Raw genomic sequence first — 27,610 nt, 5'->3', positions numbered from 1 at the left:
AATAATGGCTCATAAAACTACTCTCTCTCTCTCTCTAGTACACATTTCATTCGTAGCACAAAGGGCATACAGCTAAGCTAATTATACGCTTCGCACTTCCTCAATTCCACATCTGACCATTTCTACCTCTTCCTCAGACATTGAAGATTTTGATTACAAACGCTTTTGAAATGTAGTATAAGAATAACGACTTACAAATTCATCACACTTGATCTTCTTTTTTGTTGTATGTATCCATAGATATATCATTCACTTCCCCATCACATACACATACATCTATGTCGACGATCTACAGTCCATCTCGGACTCCAGCTACCTCCAGGTTGCCTTTAGGAGGCGCTGTCGCTGCTGGTGGTGGTGGTGGTGGTGTTAGTGGTGCATCTAGATTGAGATCTTCTTCGCTTAAAAAACCACCTGAGCCACTTCGCAGAGCTGTCGCTGATTGTCTATCTTCTTCTTCTTCTCCTGCTCACCATGGAACACCTTCTGCCACTGCCTCTGAAGCTTCTCGAACTCTAAGGGTCAGACCTGTATCTCTTATTTTTTAATCTAGGGTTTACTACAGTACTTTCTCTTAGATTTTCCTTCTTATCTACATTTTTATTTAAGCTCTAGTCTGTACATTGCCTTGAGTTCAGTCTTAATCTAGGAAATTTCGCAAGGAATTGTCAAGTGTGATGTAGCAATTCTTTTTTTTTTTTAATATATGGGATTCAGCTGCTATCTTTGTGCAAAGATCCCAGGAGAACGTGTGGGGTTTCGGTGCTTGCTTGACTTTAATTAACCTTGGCCAATTTGTCTGATAATCTTGTAAGCAAAGAAACAATACCAAACTTAATGGATTAACTAATACATGAAGATAATTAGATCATGACATACAATCTGTGTGTTCAGACTGATATAGTAACTCTTGCCTAAAAGGGCAAGTATCTAAATAATTCCAAAAATACTGGCATCTTGAAAATTGAAATGCATCTATTTTATTTCATCCTCAATTGAAGACTTTGCAGTTACCCTAAAACTTAGATGCTGTCGTGTTTGGACATTCTTATGAGCCTTATACTGTGAATGTTTTTTTCTTTCTAAATTTTGAGGAGAATCCCTAGTTTTATGTGTGTCTATTTGTGGTTCTTTAGTTGTGCTTTTATTTAGTAGCTGAATAAAGGGATCAATCTAGTTAAAAGAGGTGCTACATTTTTACAAGCGAACTTTAAATGGTAGTTGTATGATCACATATGCTGTTACTCTTGCCAGAAACCTTAAACAAGAAAAGAAAATAACTTGTCCTAGTAGGGAAATTTTCTTTTCATGATAGGAGTTGGAGTCTCACATCGTCTGTGGGATGGGTACATGGACTCCTTTTATGGTCTTGAGCAATCCTCCCCTCATGATCTAGCTTTTGAGTTGAGTTAGGCCAAGTTCGACTTCTTAAACATGATTCATTTATAATTGAAACTTAAATGATTATTGAATTTTGGTGTCCTTACACTTTTATCATAATGACATTGGTAAAGATTACACTTGTTTGGCTTATGTCCTATAATATGATAATCATGTAGTGTTTAATCATTGAAATCCTTTGAACCATCGCATAATATTTCTAAAATTACAAAATGAGATGGGAAGTTGCATTCATGCTATTAACTTATACTCTTACAGGAATATCTGGCAGCATATCCAACAACTGACTTGGCTTATGGTGTTATTTTGGATCATACACTAGCAGAGCGTGAGCGCAGGTAGGCCATACTTTGTTGATAGAGGCAATAATATACTAACATGCCAATAAAGTTCAAAGCAGTATAATTATGTGTCTGTCTCATATGCCATAACTACACTGATTGTTTTTCTAGTACTTCTGTGCTGAATTTCATGTTATAGGTAAAAGCCATTGTTTTAATTTGAAAGTTAAAAAAGATTATCTAATCCTTGTCATGTAGTTACAACAACGATATATACAGTGTAAAGTGGGGTCCAGGGGAGGGTGGTGGGTACACAGCCTTATCCCTACCATGTGAAGGTAGAGAGATTGTTTCAAATAGACCCTCGGCTCAAGTAACGCTTTCTAATAAGCAAGTATGTAAAGCAAATACAAAAGCGAAGAAACCAATGCTGAAACGAGACATGAATGAAGAAGAGAAATTCTCGTCATATAGTTCTGGAACTGATTACAAGAGGTTTCTGATGAGTGCTCTTTTCCGTCTTTATCTTCTAGTCTGATTGGATGTTTGTGAGCGCTAGTTGAAATGAAGTTGTATCAGTATAATTCTCATGAGAAAGATGTCTATCATGCAACTTTATAGGGCACTATGGAACAATGATGTTGAGTCTTGATAAGGGGAAAGTAGGACTTTCAGGCTAAGCCAACTCAATTTTCTAGGAAAATTTCACATACGCAAGCATGAAATTGCACATAAGTTTATGGGTGCATCTCACTCTGATGCTATTAAGTATCATTGTTCTTTATTATGTTAAGTTAGCAGAAAACTAACAAACCATTAAATGCATGCCTGATGTCCTCTCTTGCAGGATGGTGAAGAGAAATAATTTCCTCTCATGGCGTGCCTAAAAAATATATTTTGTTAAAAATCTAAAAGCAACTCTGATTATTAGCTTTTGCAATTTGATACAACGCCGAGAAAAGATATCCCAGTAAATTTTATAGGATTATCTACCCCTTGTTGACTTGATTTAGATAGCCTCTTATGTCTGATTGTGGAATGATGATATTTTGCTGTGTAATATTAGGCTTTACCATGTATTTTCTTTTGTTTATTTCTGATAAGCGACATTGCAGTATATCTTTGTCGAATTTAAAACGTGCTCTTCTGCTAGTACCTGAATCACAACCTACATTGCTTATGCTTTGGGTGTCATATTCTAATCTTTAATTCTTTCTTCAGTAGAAGTCTTTAATTTATAAAAAGATGAAGGTAACAAACAAGTCGTGAAAGTTGATTACCATCTAGAGTTATTTGACCTAATTTAGTGAGAACTGTGAGAACTATTTCCACTAGATTTAGTTCTTGATCCAAGTTAACATTTTGAGTGACAATGATGAACACCATACACTTGAAACATGCAACCATACCTACAAACTGATTTGGAATATGGGATGATTTGGTCACCTCCATCTTCCCAACTCTTAGTGAACCAAAGAGAGTTGAATCTTTGAAGGGTGATGTATATATGATGTTGAATGAAAATATTTAAATAAAAATAGCTATTTCAAAAGACTATTTTGAAAAAAGTTAAGGAAAATGCATAAAGAAACCCTGAAGCAGTGTTTTGGACGGCGAGAGGCGACAAGGGCCAGCCTCGCCACGCGGCGAGGCGAGCGGCGAGGCGCTCGCCTTTTTGAATCGAGGCGCCAATTAATACCAAAAATTAAAAACATTTAATTGCACATATCATATTCAAAATTTCAATAGCAATTACATATATTAAAAATACTATAATAATTACTATAGAAGAATTATTTTTTTTCAAAAAAATAATGGACAACAGTCACAACACAACGTAAGCAGAAAGCATTTTACAGTAATCCGGGACAAAACAGGACAAAATAGAGAGTGAAGAAAACAGAGGAAAAAAAAGAGTAGTGAAGGCGAGCAGCAACTCGAGGGAAAGAGACGAAAATGAGAGCAACGACTGAGGAATAGAAGAAGAGAGCAGCGACTGAGGAAGAGAAGAAGCAGCAGCGACTCGAGGAAGAGAAGAAGAGGAATACACGAAATTCTGATGAAAGTTTGAAAATAGAAAAAAAACCCTAATATTATTAAGTTAAAACTTTTTTTTTTAAAAAAAATCAAAATGGCGACGCCATTTACGTCGCCATTGGGTCGCCTCAGGTCGCCTATTTGAGGTCGCCTCGCCTCAGTGGATAATGGCGACACAGCCTCGCTTCGCCTCGCCATTCGCCAAAGGCGTTATGGCGAGCGCCTTTCGCCAAAGGCGTTATGGCGAGCGCCTTTCACAACACTGCCCTGAAGTATGGTAAAATTTTCAGTTGCACACCTTATTTTTTTGCGGGAATCCTATTATCCCTGGACTTATTTGAACAATATTATCAACCCCTAAATGCCGAGGTGGCAAAGAGAGTGCATTTCACTCTCTTTGAGTGTGAGAAGCACAAAAAACGGGGGTAGACATAGATCACCAAACTTCACAAAATATAACTGATCTTTTAACCTTTTATTTGTTTGAGGGGAACATTTGAAGAATAAATCATGTATATATAACCTGATTAGACACTCAAATCCCAGTTGTAAACTTGAGCCACCTTGTTCAATTTTTTCCCTTTATCACGTGGTAATAACAAGATATTTATCTTAATTATATATTAGCATGGATATGAACTTGGATTATCTTAATAGAAAATTGCACATATACTTGTACTTAAATGGAATTTGAAATTTAAGTAATCAGTAAGAAATGTATTATTCATGTTTTGGGATCTGTATATGCACAGGGATTATTGGTATTTGTAGCTTAGTGCAAATGTATATGCTGGATCCTAGTTTACCCTATTTAAATGACATGACAGTTTGCTGATGCTCTCCTCCGCTCTTTCAGTGTGGGAAAATATTGTTACAGCTGAAGCTAGTAAGGAAAAGGTTATAATTGTTTGTAGTAGCTGGAGTTTTAGTTTTCTGCAAATTTGAACTGTTCTGTGAGGCATTGTGCTTCTTGAATTTCTTTTCTCCCTTCTTGAGATTTTTGTTTTTTGCTATATTGCTTCTTGGATGTTCATGTTTCCTATAACCATTACATTGTAATCTGTCTTACTGATGTCCTTTTTTCCATCTTTGATATTGAATCAGCCCAGCAGTTGTAGCAAAATGTGTGGCGCTTTTGAAACGGTATCTTCTAAGGTAGTTTCTTCCTTTTGCTTAAGATTTCTTCTTTCCCATTGAAAATCTAAGGTTTCATATCTCACTCGAGTACTAACATTTAGCTTATTTAGATTGTCATCATTATACATTTTGTGACAGATTTTTTTTCCTGTTACTAACTTTGAATTCATCACTCAAATTTACATGAACCTGATATAATTAACTTTGCCACCTTTACCATCTATTTATTTTTGGTACTGTAAGTTATCTCCCTCTCAAGATATGCTGTAAAAATCTTAGATTTGTGACTTTTGTTTTTAGAGGCCTTGTTAATATTGAAAAGGACAAGTTTTCGTTAGAGTTAATTGTAATCTTTATAGAACGAGTAAGTTAATCCATTTGCTCAAGTAGATCTTCCAATATTGATGTAAAAATTTGACGTACTCAAACTAGAACATAAAAAAATGAATAAATGGTTTGAGGATTATGAAAGAATTGAATAAACCGACGAACTCTTCAAAAATAAAAAACATTTTTCAATTTCAATTTTCATTGTGAAGGATGTACTTTTAACCTATCCTGCATTTACTCATCAGCATGAATCATCAAGTGCTGGGAAAAATTTGTCGGTAAAGATTTAGGAACAAACAAGTTGATCCATCTGTTCATATGTTTTTGTCAAGTACTACCTACGTTTCCTTCTATATGATAGTGTTTGATATGGAGCATAAGATTAAAATTGCTTTTGCTCTTCAGATTTGCTGAGATTTTAACTAATCTCTGAAGCTGATCTAGTAAGCTTTAGTACATTTTTAATTTTCTTATCATTCAGTTTCGAAAAAAAAGATGTAATCTGAAAAAAAATTGAATTAATTGTTCAAAAGGTAGTTTGATTGGGAAAACATTAAATCAATGTTTATTAAAAGCTCAACAGTTTAATGAATTTCAATTCCTGAAAGTTGTGAAAGTAGTTGATGAGTGTAAAAAGTTGGATATTCCAGAAAGGTGAGAGTATAATTATATTTATTGAATTGGAGGGAATTAGGGGTGTTCATGGAAAACCAAACCAACTGTTAAAAGACTGACTTTTTGATTTGATTTGGTTAGATTTTTATTTAAGAAAAACTGACAAAATTTGTTTGGTTTGGTTTTAAGCAAAAAATAACCAAAAAATCATCCAAAAGGACTATAAATACCTATCCTAAAATTGTATAAACATGGATATATGTATATTCTTATATATATTTTTTGGTGTACTACTCTTTACAATGACTTTGACTTGACTGGTTTCTCCATACGAATTTAGCTCTTTTTGTTGGTGCTGAAAAATTTGTCATCTACATGTTATATATATGCAAGCGTGTGTATAGAAGTACTCTGACATATGGACTAGTTAAGCGTCGATATGCACTTAGTGAAGTGCTATTACTATATCTGTATTAGTGTATTTTGTGCCACAGTATTTCTCATATAACCGATGTCCTGGACAATGTCTTGTTTTTGACAACCGTGGTGTCCTAGCTAGCTTGTGTGCGCCTCGACTGATTCCATGGGTACCTGCTACCTTCCACCAACACAAGTACCGCCAACTCTGTCCACACTTGGACATATAGGAAGATATTACCTAGTGTTTTTGACTTTGGTGGGATTTGAACCATGGTTCTCAGCCTACTTCATTGGTCACTAAGCCACACCTTTCTCTTGGGTGCAATATAGATAATGTCCTTGACAGGGTTTTCTTATTTTTGAGATGATTTCCTTGACAGTGTTTGTCACATTTTTTTTAAAACGACAAAAAACCAAGCAAACTAACAAAAACTGAATGGATGAAGTTTCCACAAAGTATGATTGATTTGGTTAAGTATTTGAAAAATTGACTTAATTGGTTTGATTTCTTTTAGGTAAAAACCGATCCAAACTGAACCATCAACATTCCTAGAGGGAGTAATAACTAACGAGTGAATCTGTGGGAATTGTTTGGTTTACATAAATTAAGATCATCTTTTTGATCGTTCATCAATATTTTGGAATTGGACTACTGGAAAGATGACATGAAGATATGACTGTTGGTTATAAGAATCAATAATCTGAACAAATGAGTTCTTTATGAAAGTCATGTTCTAGTTTCAATCCTTGGAGTGAAAGCTTACTATAACCTACGCACATTTATCATCAGTGTGGGAAACAAATTTTGTCTTAACAAGTTTGGGATTGGAAATACGAGAGACCGTGTAATTTAATCATCAGTGGGCTATAATACTCTTCCCTGGATCTCATTCAGCCAATTTTGTATATTGTGATCACTCATCACTCAAGTAACCTTTCAAAGCACTTAATGTCTATTGAGTGCTTGTGATATCCTAACTCTAGTTGAATACTATGGTCGCTTACATATCTTACCATAAAGAACCTTAAAATCTCTCATTACAACAGTGCTTTATGTTTGTTACAGATATAAACCCAGCGAGGAGACATTGGTACAGATTGACCGATTTTGTGTAAGCATCATTGCTGAATGTGATATGAGTCCCAACCGAAAATTGGCTCCATGGTCACGGTCTTTAAGCCAACAAAGTAGTGCATCTACCGCATCAAGTACTGTATCGCCTTTACCTGTTTCGAGTTATGCATCAGGAGCACTTGTGAAGTCCTTAAATTACGTTCGTTCTCTAGTCACACAATATATCCCAAAGCGATCATTTCAACCAGCGGCTTTTGCTGGAGCAGCTACTGCATCAAGACAAGCACTTCCCACACTGTCATCTTTATTGAGCAAATCCTTCAATTCCCAACTTGGCCCTGCAAATGGTAAAGAGCTATTGGAGAATAAAGATGTCTCTACTGTTTCGACTTCAGGCTCACCTATAGCTGAAGAAATTAATAGAATGGAAGATCATGAATTCACTGCTTTTGATGTTTTCAAGTGGCGTTGGTGCAGAGATCAGCAATCGTCACCATCTCCATCCAAAAGGTAGTTAAATTATTTGCTAGTGGTCCTGTAATATCTATTTGCTCTATAGGGCATTTACTGATTATGGAAACCTCAACTTTCAGTGACCATCTTTTGAATCCGAAAGACGTGAGTGCACATAATTTCCTTGAAGTAGGTGCAGCAGCTCTTCTTGTTGGTGACATGGAAGCTAAAATGAAGGGTGAGCCTTGGAAAATCTTTGGGAGTTCGGAGATGCCTTATCTAGATCAACTTTTGCAGCCTTCACTGCTCACGACCGTGACCAATTCCGTGTCTGCTCGTGCCCACTTAAGAGCAATAACAGCTCTAAAACGTTCTAAACCAGGGCCTCATCAAATATGGTAAATAGAATTGGCACTGATTCTCTATTTCTTTTTTCAATTTCGCATCTTAACATGCTTCTTGATGTTGGTTTCTACAATGTCTGAAAACAATCTCAAATTTTTAATGGAAGTTATAGGAGCTTCACTTTGTCCGGTGAATTTATTTTCACTTTTTTATCTTTGAACTACTTCTTCCACTTATTGAATGTGGGGTTTTTATTTGAGTATTAGAAACATGAATTCCGTAGTCTATATTAGAAGTGTTGAAAACCCTTCTTTATCTCAGACTCTCAGTGTTGTGCATATATGAAGAGCTGTAATACAATTTCAAGTCATGCAAAGTAATGAATCTGAACCAGTGAAACTTTAATTTTTGATAATAATTATTCTTTACTTATATATGTGTAAATCAGGGAGGATTCTCCCGTGAGCACTTTCCGTCCCCGTGCAAAGCCGCTTTTTCAGTATCGACACTACAGGTATGTCACGAGGCATTCCTTAAAAAGATATATTTTTTTAAAGATAATTTAAGTGTTTTGTTATCGCTTGAAACACAACTTCTTTCTATGTGAGATCAAAAAATTCTAGGCGTTCCTACACTAGGGCTTAGTCTAAGTGGCAAAGGTTGAGGGACTTGTGACTTAGGTCACAGATTTGAGCCCTGTACCATGTAAATTAAGTCAGGTATGTAAGTGGAGAATGATAGAGGTTGGACCCATTATCCCCTAGTTTGAAGTTATGATTGGCCCTTAGTTGGCAAGGGTTGAGGGGTGGGCCCATTGTCCCTGAGTTTCGAAGGCTGCGGTCGTTCCTGGGTTGGCCCTGACGTATTTCTTGGTCATAACAAAAAAAGAAGAAACTTACTTTCAAAATTATAGTTGTTCTTGTGTTATTATATCCAGCCTAATTTTTCAAATTTTGTGGCCAATCTATCCTATTTCAGTTATACAGCTGGGTTGTTAGAATGTTATACATTTCCCTAGCCCCTTCCCCTCGGGATGTTGGTCCATGTCCCCCTATCCATGAATTTAAAGTACTTTAGCTAGTACCTCACTTCTTTACCTCCTTTACGGATATGATTTATACTGTAGACCGAAGTGTGAGCATCCCTTTTGAGTTGTTGATGGTCAATTACTAAAGAAAGATGGCTTACACTGTCTTATCTCGTCATATCCATTATTTTTCCGAATTTCACCTTGCTTCTTCCTTGTCTTACACATGCACAACTATAGCTGTGTTACATTGATCCTTTGTTTATCTCGAGACAGGTGTGGAACGAGTCTTACACGGCCACGAGTACGTCGTCCTAGTTCTTAAAGTACATTACGGATTAGCAAAAACTATCACCCAGAAAAGTTTATATAATTGGAAAATCGCCGAGGTTGAGATCCTCACAAGGGTATAAGAATTCTAAACTAGGGGATTTAGTCATTGAGATTCTTAAAGTACAGGAGATAAAATTTGACTTGGGTAGACCGTAGATTATTTTCAGAGGTGATAGATATGATACTGAAAGTTGTTTCTACTAGATTAAATGTTCTCTCTTCAATGGAACATTTTATTAGCTTGTTATAGGTTTCTTTGATATGTGTGTTCATTGGGTTTGCTCTCTTTAATAATATGTTTTTGTTGCTTTCCTTCTAGGTATGCATTCCCACTACCTAATTTCCTCCCTCTTATGTCTTTCTTGATTCATGATACGTTGATGTTATCAGTGAACAGCAGCCTCTGCGATTGAATCCGATGGAGGTCTATGAGGTTATTGCTGCAGCCTGCTCTGAGACTTCTGCTCCAAATACTTATCTGATGACATTTTCATCTAAACTAAGTAACAACAGTGGAAAGCCGTCAATGGACGTGGCTGTCAGTGTACTTGTCAAACTTGTAATTGACATGTACGTGCTCCTTTCCTTGCATCTAGAACTTTTACATTAAAAAGTAACAGGAATGTCGTGAATCTTGTTTATTTTTATATATTATCCCATAATAGGTAGTTTGATAGACCTTAGTAGTGCAATACGGCAGCAAAGTCGAATTAAGTCTGTCCCAAGAAGTTACTTCTCAAACATCAAAGTAATGGCATATGCATAAAATCTTTTGCATGCTCAATATCATAAATGCTTATTTGTTATGGGATACACTCTTCCAGTTCCTTGATTATGAAATCTCATTCTTCGATGAGTAGGCAACAGCTCTCCATGATTCAATTCCTTGCCTTTCATGTTCGTGGGCTGTGTGGAAGCATACTCGTACTTGTCTTGTAACAGAAGTCTTCGATTTTAACTTTTTGATTATGCAAGTGCTGTAGATGTCTGTCCTTTTCTTCTTATTTACATTTACAAGTAATGTTTATTTGACCTAATATGTATCCTTTTTTAGGAATAACTAATAGGTTTCTTAATTGGACTAGTGTGGACCTTATGGGAAATGCAGATTGTAACTGAGTTATGTATAAGATGGTACCATTTAGCGTTAATTGGTGCATTAACATCACATTCCATGAATTACTGGTTTTTAGTATCATTTTGGTAATTGTTCCCAAGGGTAATCTTTGCTATTTGTGGTTTTAGGTATGTTTTGGACTCCGAGACTGCTGCTCCTCTCGCTCTGTCCATGCTCGAGGTGCTGCCTTATTCTAGATGGTCACTCTTTTATGTTAAAATGTTCAGGATACTTACTTTTGTGAAAATTAATTGTAGGAAATGATGAATTCTACTCGTCTGGAATCCAAGACTCGGGCCTTTGATTTAATTTTAAATCTTGGAGTTCATGCTCATTTATTGGAGCCTCCAACAGCAGATGATGCTTCAACAATTGAAGAAGAGTATTCTAAAGAAACATTTTTGGACAATGAAACTCAACTTTCTTTGGAAGGAAATAAGAAATCAGATTATCTCAAGAAAGCTGGGAGTTCCTCAGCCATTGATAAGTTTGAGTGTTGGATTTTAGGCATCCTCTATGAGATCCTTCTTCATCTTGTCCAGGTAAATGTGGCTAACAGTCAAGCTCGTTTTCTATGTGTATTATTTCTTGGTAATCATCTTGTAATGTTTATTTTTACTGAGCTTTGATTTTGTCCTGTTAATTTTTTGGTTGGCTTTATATCAAGCACTTCCATAATTGTATTGTTTTGTTGTAGTTTCTGTTATGTTACTATCTGCTAAATTTTGTTATTATATTTTTTTGTTATTATGTTTTTTTCCCTTATACTTCCATTACTTCTTCTCGGGATTGTTTTGGACTTCTTTTCCTTAAGCCCAGGAACTATCGGGAAGATGGAAATGGCCTCTCTATCTCTTAGGTAGGGGTAAGGTCTGCATACACTCTACCTTCCCAAAATCCATTTTGTGGGTCTGCACTGGGTATCTTGTTGCTTTATATCAAGCACTTCAATGTGGAAAGATAGATCTGGAGGATACAATTTTCCAGACTTAATATTTGGTTTTTCTGTTTTATCATATTTCATCATGAAATTTTGAAAATTAAAATTTGCATGCATTGGTACATAGATGGAGTGCTCACAACTCTATTGCCTCCCACTCCACAGGTTAAATTATAAGTCTAGAAGTTCTTTGATTGTGATGGAATAAGATTCAACATGTACTGCTGAGGAATAATTAGTCAGTTATCGAGAAGGCCATTTGACTTCAGTTGGAAAGTTCTCGATTTTGAGTTGGCGCACTAATTCCTTAGCTTAGTCCTAGACCTGATATTTAGAGTTAGTTTGGCTTTTGCCAGTTACTTAATTGGTTGCCAAATTATTCCTGAAGGTACAATTTTGTCATTGATTGTGGCATTATATCAGAAATTATATTCTGACACAGACCTGGAGACCTCAGTACATTTTTAGGGACTGTCCAATGGCATCACTCACCTGATGTTGCAAGGTCCATTTGAGCCACATGATATTTTGGCAAGCATCAAAGCATGTACAAGGGACAAGGCCCCTGGGCCTGATGGGCTCTCAATGACATTTTTCACACTGCTGGGAGGTAGTCAATAGAGAAGCCATTGATGTTGTTCAAAATTGTTACCATGCATGCTATTTTAATAGTCAACAAATGGCCTTTATCAGTGGCAGGTAAATAATGATGCTATTTTAATAGCTAATGAATGTGTGTATACCAGAATGAATTGTGCGAAACAGGGATCCTGTGCAAATTATACATTGAGAAGGCCTAGGACCATGTTAACTGGGATTTCTTATGTGGAATATTTCAGAGGATGGGATTTTGAGACAGATGGATCAAATTTTGTGTCATTACAGTCAATTCTCAGTATTGGTTAATGAATAACCTTGTGGCTTCGTTTCCTCTCAGAGAGGACCTAGGCAAGAGGACCTCCTATTACCTTTCCTTTTTATTCTAGCCATATAGGGACTGAATTTTATAATTAAACAAGCAAAGGCGAATAATTGGACCAGCGGTTTCAAGCTCAATAACAAGATTGGCAATTGTTTAGGGATTTCTCATCTTCAGTATGTAGATATACACTTGTTTTTTGTGAAGCTGTCAAGAATCAACTGAGAATGTTAAAAGTAATTTTCAGTCTTTTTGAAGCTGTCTCTGGCTTATGCATTAATTGGAACAGAACTTTTATTTAGCCCGTTAATGAAGTTAATGATACACCTGAGATCCAATCCTTGGCAGAGATTCTGGGAGGAAGAATAGGTAAGTTGGACACTGTTTACTTGGGCATGCCATTAAGTGCTAGATGAAAATCTTTAGCCATTTGGAGTGGAGTCCCTGAAATGTTTGAGAAAAGTCTTACAAGCTGGAAAAGCCAATACCTTTCACTAGGTGGAATATTTGTTCTGATTAACCGTTTGTTGGATGCTGTATGCACTTGTATGATGTCTTTGTTCCCAGCTCCTACTAGTGTGCAAGGTTAGCTGAATTGAGAAGAATATTTTTGTGGCAAGACAGTAAGAAGAAAAAAGTACATCTGGTTTAATGCAAGAATATAACAATCAAGGAGCAGGGTAGACTGGAAATCAGAAAACTCCATTTTCAAAACCATAGCCTTCTGATGAAGTGGTTGTGGAGGCTAGCTGCTGATGAGAAATTACTGTGGAATGAAGTAAATAAAACTGAGGATGGGCTAAAGGATAGATGGAATACCAATCGAGTGAAGACACCTCCTTATGTGGTCTGTGTGTGGAGAGCTATCAGGAACTTATGGCCATCAGTTGTGAGAAAGTCCTTTCTTATGGTTGGAAATGGACGAAGGTTGTCTTCTTTCTAGAAAGACATTTGGCTAACATGAGCCATTGCAGCAGACATATCCAGATCTCTTTATTCTATGATAGGAAAAAGAGATATCATTGGGAGAAGCTTGGTCATTACAGGGGTAGAACTTGAGCTTCAAAAGACAACTTAGTGATAAGGAGGTGACTTCTACAATACTTAAGCACAATTCAAAGGGATGTCTGAAGCCGAGGACAACATGTGGGGGCAAGGTGATAGGCATGACAAAATTCTACTTCAAGACAACTTATAGTGAACTTAATACAACTAACAATCAGGTGGGTTGTTAGCCCTGGAAAATGACATGAAAAGTTAGAATTCCATACAAAGTAGCATGTTTTTCTGGTAGCCGGCAAATTAGGCAGCTCGGACTCAACACAACCTAGCTAGGAGGAGCCTTCAGATTTGTTTAATATGTTACTTTTGTGGGGAGCATGCTGAAACAATTAATCATCTTTTTCTCCCTTGTCTGTGGTTAAGCCAATTGTGTAAAATCTTCATCAACTTGAAGGGTATCAGTTGGGTAATGGAAGTGTAATTGATTTATTTGTCACTTGGGCTACCCCTCTTCTCCTCACTCTCCTTTTCCTAATATGGACCTTAGGAGTATAGAAGGAAATCTGTTTAGTCAAAAAGAGAGATGGAAAATTGTCCCAGCTTGCATTTGGTGGATACTAACACTTTTGGAGGTGGCCAGCGTAGCCCTTAATGCTGAGGATACAAAGTTACCAGTTAAAAAAAAAGTGGGAAGAGAAGACCAGAGATGCTTTGAAGATAAAGAAGTTCTATACCAAGGGTGAAAATGAACTGTCTAGTTTTGTACTATTTTTGGTGTAAATAGGAACTTTCAGTGGATTGTGAGTCTATTTTCGATGTCTTAGATTACATATAGAATCTGACTCTGTTGCATCTTTCCTTTTTGGATCACTTGTAAATTTTGAGGTGGTTTCACAACTTGTGCAGTATACTCTTCTACAAGTATATATGAAAACGTACGTCGCTTTAAAATAAAAAATTTATACTTGACATTGAATTGTTGCAGTTTGATAGACTCAGCCAATGTTTTAGACAGCGAAAGGCGATAAGGGTTTGAATCGCCACAGCGGTTTTAAAGTGCAGCCCCAATTTATACCAAAAAATTAAAATATTTAATTGCATAGATATATAATCAAAATTTCCATAGCAATAATAAATTAGCAAATATTTTAATTCAAAAATTGAAAATAGATAGTACATACTAAAAGTCTAGAACTTGAATGAGAAAAAAAGAAGAGCAAAAGTCAAAACAGTGAGAAAAAAACAGTTTAGAAGGTAACAGTGGAGGAAATTTGAAAAAGAAAAGAAAAAGAAATTAGAAGAAGAAAAGAAGAAATATGTATTGGTTGGACTTTGGAGTTGCCGGAAAAGTCTCGCTAGTCGCCGGAGAAGTCTAGTCGAGTCGACTGGTTGAGTCAGACTCGTAGTCTAAGTCGAGTGCAAATTTTGAAAGAAAATCCACCTTTGAACTTTTAAAACCCTAAATTGGTTGCCTTTTTAAAGAAAATACAAAAGGCGACACTTTTTTGCCTCTTGCCTTTGTCACCATGCCATCACCTTTTGAAGATCGCCTCGCAACAAAGCTAATAGGCGATGAAGGGTCGCCTTGCCTCACCTCCCGCCATTGGTGATGAGGCAATCACCTTTCACAACACTCAACCGCCTCAGGGACCCAAGAACATAATAATGAAAATCAGGGTTTGAAAGAAATGTCCGAAAGTTTAGAAGAGAATAAAATAGACAATATTTTATTTTTGAAATTAAGAATTAATTGAATTCAAGAAAGTATTTCTTCGATTTAAGAACAAATCAAAAACTTCAAGATAAGTCTAATTTTCGAAATTGACTCCTAATAACACAATTAACCTAAACTAATCACATTTTTAGTAGAAAATTAACACATAATACCATTTCTGATTCTGACAGAATAACGAAGAAGAATCATAAGCTTAAACCTGTGAATAAAGTAATCTAAGATTTTGAAGAATTGAAACTTATCTCCTAAAAGCGTAGACTTGAATGTTGAAGAAACCCAAGGTAGCCGTATACTCACAAGAGAAAGAGAGAAAGTTATCCGATATTATTCATCATAAAGAATCTGTCTAATACAAAACAAAGCACAGCTATTTACAGCAGAAATTGGTTTGAACAACTAAGCAATAATGAAATATGAACTAGCTAAATAAAAAAATACTAGTATAAAATCCTAGCTACCTTGGAAAGCATTAAAGATGGTTGTAACTATTTAGGAAAATATTCCATAACAAACTAGGAAACGAATTAGGAAGCTTTTGACTTTTCTAAGTTTGGCGCCAAGTAGGAGGCGTTCCTTATCTGATTTAGGTGCTCATCTTCATGCTTATTGGGAAGCAAGTCATCCCATCTTAAGGGCTAAAAACGTGCCTCAATGTAAGGTTTCTTGGTGTGCAAGTTTTACACATTTTAGCTGCCTCAATTTGTCCAGAAGTGGACAGATTTGACTCATATTTAGATGTGGAATCATGGGCTCATAAACGCCTGAATCACTTAGGTAGATGAACTGTGTCTTCTGTGCTCAGATTTCAGGTGCTGGTTCTTAGGCTATTTTGTTGCTTAAATTTAAAATTAAGTTCATTAGTTTCATCTTTGCAGACCCTTTGATGGTTGAAAGTAATGGTCCTTTGATCCACCATTGTCTCCTGCTTCTCACTTATTCTCATACTTTTAACTCACATATATTTTCTTAAATACATTGTACGATGATGATGACTCAAGTGCTATTCTCATTCTAAGTCTATTCACAATGTGATGAACAGACAGAAGAAAAGGAAGAATCCATCTGGGCTTCTTCTCTCAGCTGTTTACTATATTTTGTCTGTGATAGAGGCAGAATAAGGAGGAGCAGACTTAAAGGTCTTGACATAAGGGTGAGTCTATACCTAGGTTTGTTACGCATCTTATTCACTTTATTTTTTATGGAGAATATTTCAACTACTTGGTTTTATACAAGTATAGTTAAGGGAACAATGTGATTGGACTTCCATAAAATTCCGGAAAGTAGAGATATGTGTTTATAGTAGGGGACTTAACTTCTTGATTTGACAGTTCAATTAAACATATAAAAAGGAAATAGATATATGATATGACTGACAAATGAAATTTATCAATTTCATTTATTATTTATCAATGAACATTATGAGTTCCTAAATACTGAGTCAGTTGTTGTAGTCAAAAAGAAAATGTTTGAGTGACAGACACATTATCCACCTAGTTTCAAATCTGGTAGCAATGTATTTCTTGGTTATCCAAAAAAAAAAAAAAGAGGAGAAGAATATTGGTAGATGAAGTAGATTTTTGAAAAAGAAAGTAATTACTCCCTGCATTTCAATTTAACTGGCATAGTTACTTGGAGTGAAGTTTTAAGAAATAAAGGCTTTTGAGTTTGTGGTATTAACTTGGCCATGAAATTTCTGCACGCATGCCATTAAAGTTAAAATTAAATTTTTCTAAATACAAAGAGGTGCCATTCTGTTGGAAACGGATTAATAAGGAAATAGTGCCTCATAAAATAGAATGGAGGAAGTATTAGACAAATAGAAGTATTGAGACTGGAATTTATACAAATAAAGATATTATATGGTGATGCTGGTAAACTGAAGAGCTTATAAGTACATGAAAATGAAGGATAAGTTGGATGCATTTTATTTTATTGTATTTTTTTTTTTGAAATTGGTAAATTGTATTCCTTCAGCATTAAGGCTATGCTGGTCACCTCCAAAAAGTTTACAAAAAGGGATACTCACAAAAAACCTATAAAATCCACTAGTTTGATTTCCTCTTCTATACTCTGTTCTTTACATCAAAAACCAAGTGAAGTAATAACATTCCACTACTAGTTTTTTTTTTTAATTGTATTTTGTCCTTAATGACCTTAGGTTCTCCTCTACTAGTTTCAATTTGTCTCTTAATCTTCTTCAAAATTTTAAATATGAGTGTCAACACCCAGTGTTATAATTTGTTTATCTCTAAAAGAATGCCCATATGACCAATGAAGTGATGGTTGTGCATCTAATATTAGTCTTTCTCACATGTATAGCACTTCTGTTTCTAATTTAATGTTAATCTCAAAAGTGCTTGGTGTTTGTTCCAACTTTTCTCTTAATACTCTTGCAGGTTGTTCAGGTACTTATATGTGTTAGCAGGATGAATTCTTGGGCTGAAATAGTTCACAGCAAGCTTATTGGCATGCTAACAAACATGTTTTATGAGAATCCGGAAATATCTAATAAAGCTCTTTCAGCTACACCTGAATTTCTTATTCAGCAGGTTGATCTGACCGGAGGAATTGAATTCATATTTGTAGAGGTACTGCCCTATCCCTGGTTATAATTCATGTAAAGTTGTCTGAGAGCCCATCATGTGGGAGTACCTTTTGCTTGGCATTTTGTACCTATTGTTAGGAATATAAATTGTAGTGGGAGTCCATCAAATGGGAATAACTTTTGCCTGGAATTTTGTGCCTAGTGTATATTTTGAGGGGTCGTTTGGTTGAGAGAAGTATTAAAAATGCCTCTAAACTTGGTGGGAATTATTAGATTTATCCTCGAACTATTGACATCCTTAAATACACCTGTTTACTTGACTAACTGTACTTAAATACACCACGAACTTGCAACATGAGTGAAATACACCCCCTAGATTCTCATTAAATTTATGGGTGTTTTCACACTTTCTCTCGGCTTTTTATTAAGAGCCCCATACCCCAACAAGAGTTTGAGACCACTTTTTTTTTTTTTTTTGGACAAAAGTACTGTTGTAGTATTCCTCAACATTAAGGGATGCTGGTCACCTTCAAAAACTTTTTACAAGAAGAGAAAATAGAGTCTAGGTTTACAAAGCTCCTAAAGTCAACAAATTCATCCATTTCCTCTGTACAGTTCTCCTTACACCAAAAAAATAATGTGACTAGACAACTCCATTTTACAACATGAATGAACTTAACTTTGTCTTCAAAACATCTCCCATTTCTTTCTTCCCACACTGACCACCAAATGCAGGACGGTATCATCGCCACCAAATGAACTTAACTTTGTCTTCTAAACATCTCCTATTTCTTTCTTCCCACACTGACCACCAAATGCAGGAAGGTATCATCCGCCACCACTTCTTCTGACTTTTGCTGCCACCTCTTCTGATCCAACAACTCAACAGGTCAGCTGTGTGCTCAGGCATTGTCCACTCTATTTTAGTGAGAGTAAAGAATAGGTGCCACAGTTGAGCAGTAAATTTGCAATGCAGGAACAAATGGTTATCTGTTTCCCCAATTTCATTGGACAAAAAACATCTATTTCCCTATTTTCTGGAGAACTTCTTGAGTCAGACAAGCCCTTCTGACCATCAACCAAGTGAAACATTTGATTTAGTAGGGGCCTTAATCTTCCATAAGGACTTCCAGAGCTTTGAGACTTCCCCATGTGTTGAGCAGCTATTTTCCTTCTTGTAAAGTCTGTTCACTGAGAGGATGCTGTCTTCTGTGTATTTCCATCTCAAAGAATCTGGATTAGAAGTTGTGCCAGTGAAGACCCCTAGTACGTTCAGCATGTTTGCCTTCCTCTCCACTTCCCGGTCGTTAAGGTGTCTTCTAAATGTTAGGTTCCAACCTTGGGGAGACCAACATTCCCCCACTGTAGCTTCAGGATTGTAGCTTATTAGAATTAAATCAGGGAAGGATTCCTGCAGAGTGGATTGGAGTGGATTGGCCTGTCTAGAGATCTTTCAGTAGAAGAGTTTTGAGCCCATTTCCAACTCTGATTCTGGTATTTCCTTGCATTTTGTCCATGTTGATCTGATAGCTCTCCACGCACTAACACTATAAGTACTTTTGACCTCATTGTTCATTGACTTTCTTGACCATACTTGTGAGAGGTGACCTGTTTCCAGAGGAAGCCTCTTCCTCACTAAACCTCCATAACCACTTCACTAGAAGTTACTGATTATGTGCTTTAGGTTCTGATGGCTGGTCCTCACTGGTTTTTGCTCAATTGAGTTTCTTCCGACTTCACTAAACTGTATCCCCCACCCTTCTTGTTTCCTTTCCGTAGAAAATTCCTGCTGAGCCTGTTCAATTTCTTAGATAAACTGGAAGGGATAGGAAACAGTGACATCACAGAGGTGGGAAGGGAGTTTAAGACAGTTTATAAGAGTGACTCTTCCTCCAAGTGATATGTGCTGAGCTTTCCGTTTAGATTAATTTTACTCTGTCCTCTCTATGATGTTATCCCAAATATCTAGATCACCGTGTTTGTTACCAACGGGCATGCCAAGCTAAACAGTTGGGAGTTCGTCCACCCCACAACCTAAGATGCCAGCCAGAGTATGAATGTGGTTTTCCTCTTTGATGGGAAATAAATTGCTTTTCCTCCAGTTTACCTTCAGGCCAAAATAGCTTCAAAAACAGTCAACATCACTCTGATATGCCAGACCTGCTCTTCTATTGGTTCACAAAAACAGTTTTCCCTTTCTTGTAACAGTTTTTTGGAGGTGGGCAGCATAGCCCTTAATGCTAAGGAATAGAAAAAGTTGCCTGTTTCAAAAAAAGAAGAAGAAGTTGTCAGTTAAAAAAAACAGCCTCCACTCTATTTTACTTTTTTATATTATCCTTGCAAGCTGTAGTTATTCATTCTTAAAAATAAAGTTCCATCTTATTTTAGCTTTAATTATTTTTATGTGTGCATTCCCATGTGATTGTGTGGTGTGTTTTCAAAAATAGAACTTCCATCTTCTGGGTCGGGGCTCGTTGCACTGGGCTTGCCTAGTGCGGGTTACCTCCCTATGTGGTTTGCGAGCTATTGCATAGGAGAGGATTTTTTACCCTGTACGCACCCAAAGGGTAGCGGCTGCGGGTTTCCCTCGTCATCACAAAAATTCCATCTTATTTAGCTTAAAAATAGAACTTCTATTTTTAGTTTGTTTAAGTAAAAGATATTTAATGTTTACGTCACTTCATATTAATACATATTGCTCCTATATTTTAAAATATTAAAGTTATGTTTATTTTAGTTGATATATAAAATAAAAATTTTCTAGTGACTAAACTATTAATTAAAAATATATAATTCAGCTATGGAGTCAACATTTTAAGAGAAATCAAAATATATATAACATACGAATTAGTCAAATAAATCCAACATTTAATATATTCATAAATAATAATTATATTTATATATTGTATTTTTTAATGGAGAAATATATTATCATAAAAATAACGAGTAGTGAAGATTGTGAATATTATTATAAATGATATAGATATGTGAAAATACATGCATGTAAAAGTAATGCATAAAAGAGGGTTTAAGGGGTGTACTTTTGTTATTTTACACATTTTACAGGATAAGTTATCCCGGTTTACTATTCTACCCACAAGATGGGATAACTTATCCCTGTACCAATTATCAATCCTGAGATTAGTTATCGCGGACTTCGAAACCAAACAAAGAATTGAGGAGTACTAAAAACTTATCCCAAGATTATCTTTCCCTATCCATCACACCAAAAGACCCCTAAGTGTATATTGTTTCTGATACAAGCTAAACTTGGGTCAAGTATCTGTAGAAGCTTTCTTTGTATCTGAGCAGGAGGATTATCAATGTTTCTGGTTTATATGCTATTAGTTATCCTAAAATGTGCAGAATATCTGAAGAGATTTCGTGTGATTAGCTGGAATAGTCTAAAGTTGGGGACTGGGGAGGGTTTTTTTTATTTTTATTTAAAAGTTGGAGCAGGAAAATGATTTTTACACCATGCAGAGTCTGAATCATTCCATTGTTTCATAAGCTGTTAGGAAAAACTCTTCTGGTCTACTTGCAGTCTCAGTTGTGATTACTTGTATGTAGCACAAGGAGAAAGGTTTTGCTTAAAAGTAAGTTTTTTCCATCAACGCAGTTAGTGCTTTCAAACTCAAGGGAGGAAAGAAGGAATCTGTACCTGGTGCTTTTTGATTATGCTTTGCATCAAATAAATGAGTCATGCATAGCTAGTGGAACATCAGACTACAGTGATGATGAAGTCCAACCTGTCGCTATGCTGCTTATGCTTGCAGATGCACCTGAAGCTTTGCATATATCAGTAAAGCTTGGATTGGAAGGCATCTTGGAGCTTCTCCAACGCCCAATATCTAGTGCATTGTCCAAATATCCAAATTCTGACCGACTTTCAATGGTAATGCTAACTTCATTTCTTGCTTAATTTCATTGGCCATCAGACATGATAGTGTGTTATTTAAAAACATCGAAAGCTTATCTAATTGTGCTTCTTTGTGATAACTTGTAAAATAATTGATGCCACTATATGCTGTTTCATTGAATAGTAATTTGGTTGTGTTTCTTGGTGACTAATCAACATAGTTAATAGCCTAAAATAAAAAGGGCCTAAAATATTGTACAAAACTACCATCTGTTGACCTATTGGCCACGAAATACCCTCATTGTCAACCTTTGTGGCCCTTTATTACCCTAATCACAAACAGATCCGTTATTTAGATTAATTAGCCTTTTCATTTAGATTTAATATGTGACACATTCTGATGTGTTTGGAAAAAAATAATTATCCAAAACTAATTTAACCTACCCAAACCCGGAAAGATAATTGTAGGTAGTGGAGTGTTACCTTGCTTTTTGAGGGTTTAGGCTTGTTGGTATCTGTCGTTGTAGCCGTATTCTTGTAGTTCTTGCTTTGATATTAACATCATCTGTTTATTGTGTTTCAGTTTCTGTACTATTTTTGTTGTTCTTGATTCCTTTCTTGTAGGCTTTGCATTGCTTCTCTTATTAGTTGTTATATTTGCATCTTTATATCTGCATTTGCTGCACTATGAGCCGAGGATCTTTAGGAAAAAACCTCTCTACTTCCATAGGTAGTGGTAACGCCTGCGTACATTCTATCCTCCCCATACCCCACTCGTGGGATTTCACCGTGTATGTTGTGAATAGTAGTCCTAGGTTAAACTACAACAACCATAATGTCATTAAACAAGAAAATTCTTTACATTGCTTCAAACCACAAAATATAAACCACTGAATGCTCTAAGATTTCATTAACCCACAAATTTGGGAGAGATTAACGGAAGGACAAGTGGCTGAGCAATATTATGAATGCCCGATGCCCCTACTTTTCCTGAAAAACAAAACTAAAGCGCAAGAACTTAAATTTAAAAGATATTCTTCCCAACTAACAGAAAGTTTATTAAAAGATTGCTAGACAATTTCTTTTTGTCCGTAATCATCCTTAATTGAAAACTATATGTTCAGGATCGATGGAATCTAATGGCATTAGGTCGTTTGATGAAATGTAAAGACAATTTCAGGTTTGAAGCAGGTTTAATTGTGTCTTTTTTTGTGCAAAGTAACCATATTTTTGATGTGATAGAATTTCACGGCATTTGGTGATTTGAAGCAATCTTATGACATTTTTGTGATTCGATAAAATGTAAAGATACTGTGTTTCGAATATGGTGCATTTTCTTGTTTTTATGATATCATGATTCTTGTCTCTTTACCTAGAACTTCTAAGTTAGATTATACAAAATGGCATGCTAATTCGCTTAAAAATGGGTTAGAAAATTCACTACAATTTAACCATGTTGCTTCATAAATGCAACTTCACAAATTGTTGCATAATTGCAGTTAAGAACTAAATTGGACTTATATGCCCTTACACCATGCATGTAATCAATATGCCTTCTGTTAAGTTGTGTGAAATACCCACATTTTTGGCCCAACAAAGTAACAATTGGGGAGCGTAATTGGGCCAAACTATTAAGGGAGAACAAGTATGGTGAATATCACACACTTTAGGTGCATTTTTGACCTTTTCTGTAGCGAAACAGCCATAACAGCTTTCCATATCTTTTGTTTGAACTTCGTGATGCTCATGCTAAACGGAGCCTATAAAATAGGGATAATTTCAAGGCATAAATGAAAAGCTCTTTGTATTGTGACGCATATCAGAATCTGTCATTTTCCTTGAACCTGTTTTATTTTTCTTAGACTTTGCAAAGAAATGAAAGGCTGTTATTACTAGTCTTCTGTATGAGTTTGTATAGACCTACATACTGCTCCTTGCTTCCATTCACGATAATTGTACAGACTTTCTTAATGAATTATCTCTTCTTTCTTGTGGTAGTCTGATCTCTATTTCATTTGCAGCTCTTGGGGAAAATTGTCTACAATTTTGAGATGCTTATAAAGTCATTTACTCATCTTGATAAGGAATTCGCTCATATGAGGCAGATAACTAAATCTTGCAAATCCCTGGAAAGTATTGATGGAGCTTATGGAAACAGTTTTGGCATGAAAGCGAAGCTCTCTTGGGCCACCTTACATTCTCTTCTTCATTCTGAAAGAACTCAGTGTCGTCACAATGGTTATCTATGGTTGGGGGATTTGATCATCACAGAGATTGTCGAGGAAGGGGATGCTAGTATATGGTCAAGCATCAGAAGCTTGCAGGAGAAAATTTCTCAAGCCAGTGTTATTGACTATTCACCTGATTTAGATGTCCCATTATCCATATGGCTCATGTGTGGGCTAATAAAATCGAAAAACAACCTCATTAGATGGGGCTTTTTATATGTTTTGGAGAGGCTTCTTATGCGCTGCAAGTTTTTATTAGATGAAAGTGAAGTCCAACACGCAATTAGTGGTGAAATGGTTGGAGATCTGCATAATAAAAGTCGTCTCGAGAAAGCAAATGCAGTCATTGATATCATGAACAGTGCGTTGTCCCTGATGGCCCAGATAAATGAAACCGACCGCATGAATATACTAAAGGTGATTTCTTCTGTCTCTTTCTGGTTAAAAAAGAGAAGAGAATAAAGGTAGGAGGAAAGAAAGAGGAAAATAATTCAGTCTTGAAATGCTTCAGACATGGTGGTCCTAATAGGATTTAAATTGTAGACCTTGAGTAAGATGACAATTGCACCTTTATGCCTTGTTATTTGACCTTTAGAGGTGTATGCGTTTGAATTATATTTGCATCCTATAATGATTTTATAGTTCTCTGTTGAACAGAGCAATAGTCATACTTCTTTTGAAACAGAGAGCAATAATCATACTTATTTAGGAAGGATAAATATTTTGTTCCCATCACTTGAAAGAGAAATTTAAACCTTATTCACAACAGTGCTTTGGATAACTATGGTCTATGGACTTCAGTGTCATGATACAACCCTTGCGAGTCCCACTTATTTTGTCTGTTGTTTAGGGGTTGCACTGCCCATAGGGTGATCATCTTACGTAATGCCAACTTACATATCAATGAAGATACAAAGGATGGTTAGTGGACTGTTTACCACAAGTAGTTGTATCTTCCTGCTGCTGTTTACCTGTGTCATTAATAGTCAGTATCAGTGTCTCACTCCAATATTGTTGTTAATCTTTTCAACAGATGTGTGAAATTCTTTTTTCTCAACTGTGCCTAAAAGTCCCCCCTTCAACGGTGACATCTATGGATGATCCTACAATCTGTATCAAAGACGTTAGCTGGAATAAGAAGCTTGGTCCAGGAGAAAGCTTACCTCGACAGGAAAGCTTTGGCTGGGAGGAACACATTGAAGATACTAACCATAAACTCAAGAGAAACAAAGAGCCTCCAAAACCAGAAACTGCATCCATGGCGGCGCTGCTTCTCCATGGACAGGCCATTGTTCCCATGCAATTGGTTGCACGTGTTCCTGCTGCTTTATTTTATTGGCCTCTAATCCAACTTGCTGGTGCCGCAACTGATAATATTGCATTAGGCGTTTCTGTTGGCAGCAAAGGAAGAGGAAATGTTCCTGGTTCCACCTCTGATATACGAGCCACTCTTCTCCTGCTTTTAATTGGTAAATGCACAGCAGATCCTGCGGCTTTTAAAGAAGTTGGTGGGGAGGAATTCTTTAGGTGATTACTAGATACTTTTTCTCTCGAATAAAGTATATTTTAGTTAATTTAGAAGTTCATAATCAATTCTGAACATATGGTTATTTTGCAGAGAGTTGTTGGATGATACAGACTCAAGAGTGGCATATTACTCTTCAATGTTTCTTCTGAAGGCAAGTTTCGTGTTGCTTTCCTGATCTTTGGCAATGATGAGTCCCACTATAGTATTAAATAATCTGAAATTGGTATTTTGCAGAGGATGATGACAGAGGAACCGGAAAATTACCAACGCATGCTGCATAACCTTGTTTCTAGAGCTCAGCAGGTGTGGTCCTCTCTTTTTGTAGCGTTTTTGATAGAAAATTTATGGGACTGGTGTGATGATAAACAGTTACTATGTGTTGTTTGTTCTCTACAAATTTTGTCTGCATGATGATAAATACCAGTTTCTTCTAAGAGTTTGTTTCCAGAGCCTCATCATGGCATATTCTGGTTCTATCATTGGTGGTGAAATACATTCTGTAGTTGCATCCACTGGAAAATTCCAACATTGTCTTGAATTTCTGGTTCTTGATGTCCACTTGGACCATGTTATTTCTGGTAGCTGGTATATGTGTGTTTGCTGTTTGGTTGATTTTCCCACTAGACATTCTTACAGTGAAGTATCCCTGAAATGCTGAGATCCCTAGGTTAGACACTTGTGTTCTGCTCTATGAAACATGACTGTGTCGGCAGAATTGCTGACTTAATGTGTCATGATTCGTAGGGCCATTTCATGCGAAGCAGCAGTTTTCTGCTAAATCTGTTAAGCTGTCATATATTGGTATACTAACTAAAAGCAAATGGTAGGTTGCAGATAGCTAATCTGTTTCTATTGAGATTTAGTTGTCCAAATTGGTATGTTACATTCATTTGTAAAAGCTTTCCTCATGATATTATCATTTCATTATTAGATCACCCCTGGGTAGTGCTGGATCATGGAAAATCCATCGGTTTTATGATTTTACAGATATAGGGCCGGAATTGTCATAACTGATTCCCGTTTGGGTTTATGCTGTTCTTTGCAGAGCAACAATGAAAAACTCCTGGAGAATCCATACCTTCAAATGCGGGGGTTACTTCATCTGTCAAATGAATGACATAAGCTCTACTTTATGCAATCACTATTTGAAGAATCTTGATGTTCACTGCTTCTGACAAGCATGGAGCCCAACTACAGGGAAAAGTATTCCATGTTACAAGCCCAAGGAAGGATAGCATCATAAAATGGTTGTAAGTGTGCAGTTCTCTGGGTATTTAACCAAAGAATGGTACTCTCTGAAACATGGATGCTAAGTTGCTGTACGGGGTTGACTCGGTTGTTTATGCTTCAGCAGCTTCTCTTATGTCATCTCATGGAGTTCCTCTGAAGTGCAATGATGGAACTTTGTTTCTATTAGTTTTATTGGCATTCTTTTCATGGATGTGAGATCTTCCAATGGTATTTTGAACTTGCAGTGTTCATCAGGTGATTGCGGCAAGCCAAATATGTCCAGCACTAGCCAGAACATGGAAACCTGAGGATACAGTTTGACCTTATTGTTGGTGTGTGTCAGATTGGGTTACTGAGCAATCTTCAGGTATTAAATCACTTCTTACGACATTGACTTCAAAGTGTGAATGTTTCACCACAGAAATATTGAGTGAACTCAACACACATACTCTCTTAGTCTTTTGTGAGTTGGAGTTTTGTTTCCGGTGGATAAATGCATTCTTAGCCTGTGAGAAAAGAATATCTTGTTCTTGTTCTATTTATTCACACCATGCCTGACTATTTCTATTTTTGCTTGTCATTTTGGTTTGAAAGCAGGTGCTGGTTCAAACAACTTCAAATATCAGAAGAACTTTTGTACAGGATGAATATCCAATTGGCATCCATCTTTTGCCTTTTATTTGGGAATGGTGCTTTCTGGAGTTTATATATTCATCTAGGTCTTCCATGCATCATGGTTGACAATTTTTCGTGGATTATAATCTGGATCCGGCATGCATGTAGGAGAATCACAAAGCTTGACCGTTTTCAGGTTTACAATGTTTAATGAGATCAAACATGGCTGGGTAAATATTCTTATTCTTTTATTTTATTTATCATAGATTTGTACATGTGTGCAATGTTCTTTTTCCTTTCTGGGTCCTCAAAAGGAAATAATAGATCCTTGGTGGGGAACCATCTTTTTGATAGATGTAAAACAGATGCTGACTGAATATCCATTTAACATGTAAAATATTAGTCAATGCAACTCCTTTTATTTGATTTTCCATCAAA

The 27,610-nt window shown here is 36.2% G+C and overlaps 1 protein-coding gene and 1 non-coding gene across 3 annotated transcripts; both read left to right on the top strand.

Moving 5' to 3' along the window:
- LOC107023390 lies at positions 1-27,610 on the top strand. 2 transcript variants are annotated; one of them, XM_015224073.2, is made up of 18 exons: positions 1-521; positions 1,660-1,739; positions 4,824-4,874; positions 7,288-7,806; positions 7,890-8,147; positions 8,543-8,608; positions 9,845-10,024; positions 10,700-10,751; positions 10,829-11,113; positions 16,207-16,317; positions 17,564-17,755; positions 21,332-21,607; positions 23,593-24,216; positions 24,833-25,326; positions 25,418-25,478; positions 25,562-25,630; positions 26,373-26,924; positions 27,155-27,610. In XM_015224073.2, the coding sequence occupies exons 1-17, from the start codon at positions 279-281 to the stop codon at positions 26,442-26,444; spliced, it is 3,633 nt and encodes a 1,210-aa protein (XP_015079559.1). In that variant the 5' UTR covers positions 1-278; the 3' UTR covers positions 26,445-26,924; positions 27,155-27,610. The 2 variants fall into 2 exon arrangements, with proteins under 2 accessions (XP_015079559.1, XP_015079560.1); XM_015224074.2 differs by having other exon boundaries at positions 27,152-27,610.
- Positions 5,512-5,646, top strand: LOC114077694. Its single transcript, XR_003579067.1, has one exon. It is a non-coding gene; the product is annotated as a small nucleolar RNA snoR77 (small nucleolar RNA).

This window comes from Solanum pennellii, chromosome 6 (genome assembly GCF_001406875.1).
Source record: "Solanum pennellii chromosome 6, SPENNV200".
NCBI classification, from domain to species: Eukaryota; Viridiplantae; Streptophyta; class Magnoliopsida; order Solanales; family Solanaceae; genus Solanum; species Solanum pennellii.
This window is presented reverse-complemented; position numbering and strand designations above follow the sequence as displayed.